Here is an 11809-nt window from a genome sequence, read left to right on the forward strand (position 1 = left end):
AGTCCTACTCTGCTCCTCCTATGTCAGTGGATCAAATAAAAAAAATAAAATAAAATAAAATAAAATAAAATAAAATAAAATAAAATAAAATAAAATAAAATAAAATAAAAAGCTATACATCTATGAAAAGTGAAACTCTTTATTCCTAAGACCTGGAAAAAACAATCAAACAAACAAGCAAAAACCTGTTTTGAAAGGTGTTCACTGAGATTTTGTCAGGATGCATGGTTCCCTGTCCTCTTTTACACACTCCTGTCTTTCAAGTGTTATGTAAATCTGTTGCATTTATCTCTTGTTTGGTCCTATTCAATTGAGTGGGAGACTCACTACCTTTCTCCTTATCCCCCTATCTTATTTTTCCCTAAATCTGGATTTCCTTTATACTACTCTTGTGTTGTCTCTGGCTCTGTTTTCTTTGAAGCAGAAGCTCCCCCTGCTGCTCTCGTTTGTAGTGTGCAACATTGTACAGTTAGAAACTGGATAGCTTACCAGTCATCTAACAAAGCATATTCTGGGAGAATAAAAGAGGTTATTATTCAAAATTATCTAAAATAAAATAAATTTTTCTTTGCAATTTCAACTTTTCCTGAATTCGATAGCAGCATGAAGTAATTTCACCATAATAAATTTAAATACATTTTCCAGAAGCCTTTATTAAAAATTTATTAGCATTTGCGATCTCTGAGAGGAATTGGGTGCATCTGAAAGTTTGCAGTCAGCAAAACGTGGAATTGCTTCCTCCCCATCTGTTCCTTCCCCCAAACTCCCACACACCACTCTGTTCCTCTCATACTGGCGGTCGGAGAAGACGTGCTGCAAACTGACTTAACCAGCCTGTGCTTGTTTATTTATTTATTTTTTTCCCCACAAACTTTGCACCCACCAGTACAGACTTGTAGCTCTTTTTGCATTCTTAGGGCCTGGTTTTATGCTTACGCTTGTATAATCTATGCCTGTGAATCAGCCAAGTGATTTCAGTGAAATAAGATCTGCCTACAGGTATATCAGCTTCTGTACCCAGTGTTTTGCTGGAGCTTGAATTTGAACTGTTTTTCTTGTACAAGTGATCCGGGGGCGGGGGGGGAGGGGGGGGGGGGGCTAGTTCCTGCTTATTCATGTCCATGTTCAAATCAACTTAAAGTGCAGAAAGCTTGTTGCTAATGTTAAAACCTCTTCCATATGCCCCGTCCCAGTCTGGCTGGCTTTCTTCTCCTGCTTTGGCAAAGCAGAGATACAAAATGAGCTGTTCCAGGCCAACACTGTACTCACAGCATGAGCTATGAGCTTCGGTACTTAGTATTTCCCCTAACTTCTTCAGTTTCATGTAATGTCTGAGCCTTTTTCTCTCTCTCTTTTTTTTTTTTTTTTTTTTTTAATGCTGGAAGCCTTGACCTCCCTCCGCTGAGATTGGCTGAAAGTTAGGCTGGGAAGAGGTGAAAAGCAAAGCTACAAAGCAGAGAGAACTTCAAAATAGCTGAAATGTTGCAGATAAAAATCTGTGAAATTTGAAGGTTCTGGCTTTGTTTGCCTCAAGGCCACGCAGGTTAGGGTGGGCAGTAGTAGGATGGGTACTCGTGTGGTAACCCCCTTGCGCACTCCCTGGGGGTTTTTAAGGAAAGTTTGGACGTGATGCTTAGGGGCATGGCTTAGTGGGTGATACTGGTGTTTGAGGGACGCTTGGACCAGATGATCTTGGAGGTCTTTTCCACCAATTAACGATTCTATGACCATGAGGCAGCCTCCCGGCCTAGCAGCGGGGCCGGGAATCGAACCCGCGGCCTCCTGAGGCGACAGGCGGGGCCTTTGCCCCTGCTCATGCGCGCCGCCGGGGCGACGGAGGGCGGCGGCCGCTGAGGGAAGGGCCGGGAAATGCTGCTCCTGCTGGAGAAGCTGCCGCCGGGACGGGCCCTGGAGGTGGGGGGCTCCTGTTTTTGGGGGGGCTCCGGGCTGGGAGCAGGGCCTGTCCCCTCAGCGGGCCTCTCCGTGGCGTCGCCTTCCCGCTCTGACCCCTGCGGGCCTCTGCGAAGCGAAAGTGAAAATATGGGGGCGCGCTGAGGGCGCCCAGGCTGGGGCGTGCTTTGTGCTTTCCCCTCTCGCATCCCGGAGCAGCGGGGGTTTCTCCTGCTCGTTTCTGCCCAAGCTGTGTCCGAGGCTGCTGGGGGGGAGGCCTCGACGCCATTGCTTCGTCCTGGTGCTCGGGGAGGGGCTGGCAGGGGGATGCTGCGGTTCTAGGGGAGCCTGAGACCCTACCCAGGGGCTGGGGCGGGATAGCTGATGAATTTGGTGTAGGTTAATAGTGATAGCGACGTGTTTTTAACGTGCTTTTTAACACTTCATGTTTTTACATATCACCTTGTTTCAGTTCCTTCATAAGATAGTCGATGGCATATGTGGTCGGGCATACCCTCGGTACCAGGACTATGGCAGTGTTTGGAGTTTGGCGGAGTGGATGGAGGTTTTGGGAGAAAGCAGGAGGTATTTCAAAGCTGCAGTCGGCCAAAACATGTCTGATGAAGAGGTATGGGCTCGTCACTGACTGGATATGACTTTGAGAAATCGCTCTGTAGTGATTAGCCTTCTAGTTGTTTTTTTTTTAGCCCTTAAATGTTTTTATAGTGTAGCATTTGAGTAGTAGCAGACAAAATCTGAGTACCCTCAAACAGGTAGAAAGCGAGCAGTGTTTGGAGGTAAAATGAAATGTCTTTTATAAGAAAAAAATGGATGGCATTTTTATTAAACAGTGCTCAATAATACTTGATAAAATACCGTTTTAGTTACTTAAATTGATAAGTACTATAAATTAAATCTATGTTTTCCTTAAAATACATAACCTGTCATTACTATTCATTGGAAATAAAAACAATTCATGCATGTTTGTTGTCAAATAGCAATTATATGTAAGTCCTGAAAATTCTTAGACTGGATGGACCATGCGGCATGGGGACTACCATTCAAGGCCATTCCAGTGTGTATAACTTTTGCAAAAGTTTTTTCTGTTACCAGGAATCTTGATTCTCATTTTTGCCCATTCCTAGTCTTTTCACTACCTGGTAGTAGTTACATCTAACAAGGATACTTGTGAAGCTGCGGAAAAGTCTGTTCATCAGTGTGTTCCTACTGAGCTGATGTATTTTGTTCCCCCTCTGATGTTCAGAAACGCAGAGCTAAACCTGGCTGATTGTGTATGTGATTCTTGTTTTGAGTTTAGCATGGCGTTTAAGAAGGCTTCATTCTATGGTCTCTTTTAGTATAAATGACTGTTTGCATCAACTGTGAATTACTGCCAAACAAGAACATTGTTGATGTTGGTGTGTGTGGTGTTTTTTTTTGTTTGTTTGTTTGTTTTTTGTTTTTGTTTTTTCATTGCTGTAATAAATACTGACTGTCTATCAGACATGGAGAGAAGGCTGAGACTGTGGAGCATAGCGTAACACTTAGATAAAAGCTTGGGTACCAAAAACAAAAACAAAGCAACTGTTACAGGTGGAACATCTTATTTCTTTAATTAGTAATTTAAACTGTCATAACTTTTGTTATGATTTTTGTAGGCCGCTCAGCAGATAAAGGAGCTAAATGAAAACTATCAAGAAGCAGTCACAAAGTGTCTAAAAGGCAGAAAGGAAGAAATCAGGAATGCACTGGTAGAAAGAGTAAATGCAATATCATGTGCCCAGCTGCAGGATTTTGACTGGCAATTAAAGGTGAGAGTTTTTCTTTAATGTTGCTTGAATATAAAAAGAAGTGTCCTGCAATGTAGAAGAATCTTTATATCTCCTTAGTAGGGCCAGCTGATTCTGGGGCATGGCTCAATTTTTAAAGGTACCAGAAAACCACATTCATGACAACAGACGCTTGTATAAACTGAACGTAAAATTCTGTCTTTTAATGCTGCAGTTTCTCTCTTTCTCCTAAAAGGAGGTTGAAGTGTTTGTAAGTAATCTTCAGGGTTTCATACACTGTCGTGATTTACAGGCTTAAATAGATAATTTCTTTTTCCTTTGAGTAAAAATACTATTTAAAATAAAGAGTAGTAGGCTGATGCAGGATGTGATTCCCTGATTTTTTTTCAAACTTTTAGACTCCTGTATTAAACAGCTACTTAATAATTAGTTTGGAATCATTTATCTTTAGATTTGTTGTGATAGTAAGTAAGATGACTGCCCTACCTAAAATGAAATGGTGCTTTGGGGTTACAAAGCCACTTCTGCTTTAAGTTAAGCTATGACAAAGACATAAAATATAAACAGCATAAGAAATGTTGTTTACTTAGTCCATGGGAGTAGTTAAATAGTCTTCCATTTCCATTATGTTAAATAATTTGTGTAGTAAACAGCTTTTGAAATTAAAGAGCATTGTCCACCAAAGACAAGATTTTGTGAGAGCAAATGTGCATTGTATTGTGCTGTTATTAATCATTGATCTGCTTTGCTAACTGCATTTACTGGTGAGGAAAACATAAACCAGACTTTTAGTTGCTTGTGGTTTATTTTAACCATTGCTCATGGAAATTTCTTTTTTACTTTCTTCCTATTGCATGACATACATTTCTTGTACATGTCTGAACTATTGTATTAATTTTGCTTTAAACAACTTTTTTTCTTCCTTGAACTTGTGTGTTGTTTTTTTTTTTCACTTGCTCTAATTGAATCCTCCCAAGGAGATTGTCTGTCCTTTGTTGTAACACCTTCTGTGCTGACTATTAAAATAGCTTTGTACAGTGCTGATGAACAGTATTATTAACTGATCCTCTACTTAATACCTTATAAAAGGCCTACTTATACCAGAGTGGGTGTAATAGTGAACAAAAAATAAAGCATGACTGGTGTATAATCTTCTTCATCAGTATCAGTCAAGTAGAGTATCTGATAAACTATATTTGATCAGCTGTAGAGAGAGTTGAAAACTGCACAGTTGTCCTCTTTTACCCTACTGCCCCCTTCAAAAATAGTTATGCTAGTCAACGTTATAAAGTGACTACAAAATTTACATACTTCACTTTAAAGAGCCATGATCAAATATATCTTTTATTTTCATCTAAAGAAAAAAAAATGTAGCAAATGGATAAAAAAAAAAAAATCCTGCAGGTATTGTGAGCAGTTAGTTTTGTCATGTGGATGTTTGTTCTGGTAGCACCCATTCAATATTAAGTAAAGATTTAATGCTCTGAAAGACTAAAAACTTAATGGCTCTGCCTTATGTTTTGTTGTTTTTTCTTCAATCTTCCTAGCTTGCGCTTTCCAGTGATAAGATCTCCATGCTGCAAATGCCACTTCTCAATCTTGACTTGGATGTGAGAGAAAATGGTGAAATTAAACCAGTTTCTATAGAAATGAATAAGGAAGAGCTGCAGAACCTAATAAATGCACTGGAAGCTGCTAATAAGGTAGCTTTTACTGATGTTTTTTCTTCCTGAGTCCTTGTGAACTTGCTGGTGTAAGACCTCTGAGTAACTACGAAGTTCCCAGTGAGGTGAATGTGTTAGTCCAGATACAAGTGCTGGTCTCTTGAAATGAGAGCCCTCAAATGTTCTTCCAGAACAGATTTCAGTAGTCTCCATGTGCCCTGTGTCTGCTTGAAAGTCTGTATGGAACCTATGGGTTGTTTTCGTGTCCATGCTTCTAGGTGAGGACAAGAAGGAATTCATTCTAGTAATGGTGCTGCCTGTTCTTTGTGTAAAGGGAATCCTAGTGGACCTGGAAACCACCATTTTGCTTTTTTGGTTTTGGGGAACCAAAAAGCGGTTAGGGTGCAGTAAGTGCTAAAGAAAGTGGCTGGAAGTAGTAACTGTGTGAGGTTGTACAAGAGAGCTGGCAGCAGGGTGGCACATTTTCCAGGGAAAAGATACATTTATACAGTTACATATATTGTAACAGAAAGCATAAGGGTGTATTTCCTGGACTGATTAAGTTTTTGTCTAATCCAACTTTGATCTTATCCCTTTCCTTCTTTTTGAAGGTTGTTTTGCAACTGAAATGACAGAATTCAGATCATTGATAATGTCTGCTGGCAATGGCTTCCCAGTTGACTTGGAAAAAAAAAAAGGAAACGTTCTCTGCAAAGTTGGAAGTTGTTGATGCTGTCAAATACTGAACTGTGAAGGCAATTATGACTTGGGACCAAATACACTATTAAGTCTTTTATGAAACTAACAAAGTCTTGTTCAATCAAAAATAAAAAATTCAGTGTACAGTAGCTTTTAGTACTGAAGATTTATAGAAATATGAAGAAGTATAACTTAGTGTGCTATATTTGTTTCAGTTAAATTTTGGGGGGTGACTGCACAGGTGCCTAGTCAAACTAAGGAGTCTTAATTGCAAAGTATGTTATTCATATCTAAGGTGCCATGATAATGAAGAACACAACAGCATATTTGTATCATTAATGTATTTATACTTGTAAATAGTGAATAAATAGTTGATCGATTGTGTGTTTGTGTGCATTGTTGCAATAAATTGTCTTGATGTATTTAGTCACTAACCTCAGACTTTTTTTTTACATGCTCAGAGAAAATCAGCACTGCAACAAAAAACAGTATGGAGTCATGGAATGCTTGAGGTTGGAAGGGACCTCTGGAGGTTGTCTGGTCCAACCCTTCTGCTCAACCAGGACTAAGGATACGCAGTGGTGTTTCATCTTTACTATCATCTTACATTTGTCCTGCCCTTAACTGATGCACCAAACAGGAAAGGCTGCAGACTCATTTTACAGTTATTTTAAATGACAAAATAGTTTGTGTTATGACATAACAGCAATAAGTGCACAAGAGCTATATTTTTAATAAATATTGGATTTTATTGGAAGTCAGAGTATTGTTTATATAATCATAGAAATGATGTTTTTGATAGTGGGCAAACAGTACTAATGTGTGAATGGCTAAAGATAGAGAGGAACACCAGTAGAACAGTCAAGAACTAGGAGCTAAAATATGGTGATGGAAGAGCATTTGAAGGAAATGTGTATTCTGACCTTGCATCTCTACAGAGAAACAAACCAACCTGTGTAAAAAATGCAATGGCCTTCAGTACATTGAAATTAAATGAGCAAAACAGAAAAGATGCTTCACACCATCTGTCAGAAGATGGTTTTGTTCTGTCTCTGCTCTGAGAAGTAGGTACTTCTGGAGCAAGAAAGGTCTACAGTAGTGACAGTAAAGCTTTTGTGGAAACTGCACCAGGCCTAATTGATGCAAAAAGCTAGAGATTTCACTAAACCCCTTATGCTGTTGTCAGCTTCAACATAATACTTTGATGAATGCAGGTAGGAATGCAAAGGAGGACAGCAGTAAAAATGTATGTGTAATGGAAGCATATAAGACGAGTTTATGGGGTCAAGGCAATAAGAAGAGAATTTATGCAGTAAGTATGCCCAGCAGTGCTCCCTTCTGGGCTATGGAGCAGGTGTTTAGTTGAAGAAGTTGGCATTACGTTTCCATGCAGATTTTCACGTAACACAAAGCACTGCAGTGCATGCCCCAGACCATGGAGAAATTGTATGCTGTGAGCAGGGAAAAACACAGGCACCACACTGGAAGCGAAAACCAGTAGAAGGGGTATAATTGTGAGAAGTCGTGTGAGTCTGTGACTAAGGGGTGATCAGGACAGCAATTCTATTCCTTTTGAAGGTATAGGAATTAGACCAAGGGTACTGGAGTTTAAAGAGACTCCGTGAATATGAAATTTGTCTGCTTAGCTATTTTTCTGTGTGCTTCCAGGCCTGAGCTCTAGTTAGCTGGTTACGGTCAGCTGGGTGGCTTTAGTGTTTGCATGTCCCACCGCCCACGAATTTGCAACTGTTGTTCCCAGAGGGTGCTCAACATTTAGCCCTGTTTCATGGACATACGTTCATATTGTCTCCTATAATCATAGAACAGTCCAGGCTGGAAGGGACCTCAACAGATCATCAGGTCCAACCTTTTGTGTGAAAAGGGAGCCTCGATGAGATTATGCAGCACCCAGTCTAGCTGCATCTTGAAAACCTCCAGTGATGGGGATTCTACCACATCCCTGAGGAGGGTTGTTCCACTGATTGATTGTTCTCACTGTAAAAAAATTCTTCCTTCAAGACAAAATTTCTTCCAGTTCAGCATGTACCCACTGGGGAGCAGCTCATTTTGGGGTCCCACAGTTGCCTGTGGCAACAAAGAATCATTGTTACTGCAAAGCGTGCAGCTGTATTTTCACATGACAAAAGTGTAACTCCTCTTTGCTGAATTCATTCCTCTTCACTCATTCCTAATTCTGTCCACATTAATTGGTAACTGCTTGGACAGTTGTGTGACTTGGCTTTGTTTGATTCTTAGAATTTATTCAATTTGCTTTGAAGTCGGTGGGATTCTGAGTGAAGTCACAGTTTGGTCCATTCCAGCTTAGCTGATCATCACATGTAAGAGTCACAGTGCTAAGGACTTTATGGAAGAATGGCACTTCAAAAATGTAGACTATATTCAAAGGGAAAAAAGTGTGTCATAAATATCTTTTGGTAAAACCTCTGTGTTTTTTCAGGTACCGTGTGCAGACCTATTAAACATGCAATTAAGACTAGAAAAAAAACTTTGTACAGTAGGCTCTTTGAACCAAAGGTCCTAACAAAAAGGTACATATAATGAATGCACACACTGTATGTAGTTTTAATTTCAGCATGTAAAAAGCACCCACAGAAATTCACATTGCATACACAGACCTGTAGTTTGAATCAGAAAATGCAGCATATATCGATAAGAAGTATAAAAGTGAATTATAAAAAGAAGGTTACTTGCTCCCCAGTGGCATTCACTGCATGTCTCTCCACTTGACAGAAACTTTTCTTTGATTTCAGAAAAAAAATCATGGTTTTCTTGATCAATCATTTCACGCACACTGAAGTAAACCAGAATTGGATCAGACCAGCTAGCTGTGAACATGGAAGTAACTACTACACTAAAACTGCTTTTGCAACAAAGCAATCGTGCATGTCAAAATGATGTATTTTTAGAAGACCCAGACCTCAATTATCCTGTAAAAAGTATCTGAGATCTGGAGGAAGCCTTTCTGATAAGAACCATGCTGACAAAATTATGCTTTTATTTGAAAGGAACAGTAACAGCTTGTTCTGAAGTATACACACTTTACTAACACTTTGAATTGTGAATTAATATACATAATAAAATATTAGAAAAAAGTGATTCTTTTTCCTTTTCTGCTACTAGAGCATGCTTCCATAAGTGCACCGTTAGTCTATAGTTTTTTATTACTTTGGATCTACTTCAATTAAGTTTGGCAGTATACTTCATTCCCTCTGCAAGTTTGTGCTTTATACCCACTTCAAGACCCCTCCAGACAAAAACAAAACAAACAAACAAACAAACAACAACAACAACAACAAAACAACACTGCCAAAACATGGAGAAGCTGACAAATCTCACAAAGAGTCATCCTGTGGACCTTTACAATCCTGTGGGTTTCAAAACAGCTCCACACAGGGCTCACCAGGCCAGTCTGTTGGAGAGGTCATTGCAAGAGCAGAACCTTGTATTTTAGGCTGCTTTCTGGAGGATAATATACTGGGTGTTAAACCCTTCCTGCTGTCTATAGCCGGGAATTTTACTCGAAGATACTCACCATATTTGCTAGCACCAGTGGGAGTCATATCATAGAGAAGCTCTGGCTGTTTCTTACCTTCAGATTAATCAGCTAAATTAACAGTGATAAAAGGCACTGGAAGGGCTGGAGCCTTTTCTAACTGCAAGCTACTCCAGGTTCACAGGGACTGCTTTGGTGGTGGACTGTTTGGGGGGAAAGATTCCTAGCATCAGGTGATATATTGTTAACGAGGTCAAAACAGACCAAAATGTGAACCATCAGATTAATCATCTCTGCTCTCAGAGAGCTATGTGCTCCAGAGGGGCTACCTACTGGGTTAGCCCTTGGCCATTTCATTCATAATCAAGTGGGATAGTGCTGAAGAGAAGTAAGATTAGAATGAGATTAACAGATTGTTATAACTCTGAAAAAAAATAGTTTTAACAGTACAAGAACCAATGAACCCCATTTTTCTGTGGATCTGGGTAGTGAACTGAAGCACCAGATGGATTCTCTGATGGCTAATAAGGCTGCAGTTCCCTTTCTTCCAGAAAAGAGGGATGGATTAACAGGAGTTTTGCCCTATCTGCAGCTACCTGTTTAGGTGCAACTTGTAAGAATATAATACCTCACAGATCCTTACTATTCTGTTACCTTTTGGTTGAAACTGCTAGTGGAGTCAAATATTATTGGCAGACTCCCAGGTAGACACACATGCATGCACACACGCAGGGACAGAAGATCTTATCCTTGGGAAAGCTATCTAAAAAGGACTTCCAGTACAAGTTTATTTAAATATATTCAAATTCATGAATAGCATGAAACAGCAGCACAAATTGTAAGGGGGGCCTAGCTGAAATCTAATTAGCAATAGCACCTTATCTACACTGAGCTTGAAGTCTGCTCCTGAGGGCATGCAAACTAACTCCCAAAATATAGCAGTGATGGAGCTTAGCAGTAAAGTGTCTGTTATTCACTTTTATTGTTTAAAGCCACTCAGATGACTCCAGCCTACTCATGGGAAGATGCTGTGTTTCTTTTGTACTCACTAACTTCTAACACCAGATGGCAAAGTACACGGGTACCCTATATATAGCTCCTCTTTTCCATCCTGTGCCTCTAATAACCACTGCCTTTTCCTTGCTGCCAAGCTATTGCTCTCAAGTGAGAAGTGTTCTGCCTTTTTTTTTTTTTCTCTTTTTTTTATAAAAGCTATTGGAAAAAATAAAATGTGCTAGTTATGGTTATGTACCCTATTCCCCAGTTTTGGTTTAATTCTCTTTTAAGGCTAGAAAGAGGTTTTTGTTTAAATCAGTCATGCCTTGCAAGCTTCTATACAAAATTCTGTTTTCCCTTCCAGAATGGTTAAATATGCTGACAGGAGCTCAGTGGGAGACAGGAGATGCTGGCTCTGGGGTAAGATATTGCTTGCCCATGTGTGTGATGTGGCTATTAGCCCCTGCTGCAAATCTTACTGCTGAGGGCCGGCAGCTGTTTCCTCATTCAGGATGGTGGCTTCCAGCCCCCAGCACAGCCAGAGCTTGGTGCATACTGTACAAAACCTGCATTGGGACTGGGGTTCCTGTCAGTGCCATGCACCAAGGGACTCCTGAAGCATTAGGTTGGACCCCTGCTATTCTGGAACATGCCACTTTGAAGGAGTATTGCATTTACACAGCTCCTAGTTAGTGAACTTTCCTCAGCAAGATATTCTTTTTTTTTTTTTTTTTTTTTTTTTTTTTTCTTGACACAGTACATGTAACTGCTTTTAGCCCACATGCTAGCACTTGTATGAACTAACTGGATGATACATAAGGTAGAAACTATGTGTATCCAGATGCTACGAGTCTAAAAGAAAATATGTTGAAGACCATTAAAGCAGACCTTCAATCTTAAAACAGAAGGCAAAGCATCCCTTTTTATTACTTAAGTTCTTGTTTCTGTATTGCATTGGATGTTGGCTCATCCTTAAATATCTACATGGCTGTACGAGTAAGGGGAAATTGTCATGTCTTTGTCTCCACACCACTGGGATAGCAGGATTAAATTACTGACCTATGCTCTGCCTTGGAATGTCTCTCGGAAATCAGTTAATACGAAAACATGGGTCACTGACAGCTGTCTTTCACATCTTACATTACAAATTTGCAGAATGTTTTGCTGCCTTTGAATTTATTTCTGGGTATAACCACAAAACTGTCTTTGAGTCTGTTATACTTTAGTTATTACTTCTGTCTTTGTGGTCTTTCTTC

General features: G+C 39.9%; 1 protein-coding gene across 1 annotated transcript; it reads left to right on the forward strand.

The window, feature by feature from the left end:
• The first annotated feature begins 1802 nt into the window (after nucleotides 1–1802).
• Nucleotides 1803–6427, forward strand: COMMD8 (COMM domain containing 8). The gene is made up of 5 exons (XM_082758743.1): nucleotides 1803–1914; nucleotides 2363–2518; nucleotides 3549–3701; nucleotides 5228–5383; nucleotides 5956–6427. Exons 1-5 carry the CDS (start codon nucleotides 1870–1872, stop codon nucleotides 5974–5976), a joined length of 531 nt encoding a protein of 176 aa, XP_082614869.1. The 5' UTR covers nucleotides 1803–1869; the 3' UTR covers nucleotides 5977–6427.
• Nucleotides 6428–11809: the final 5382 nt, after the last annotated feature.

Source organism: Aythya marila, assembly GCF_965140915.1.
Source record: "Aythya marila genome assembly, chromosome: 4".
NCBI classification, from domain to species: Eukaryota; Metazoa; Chordata; class Aves; order Anseriformes; family Anatidae; genus Aythya; species Aythya marila.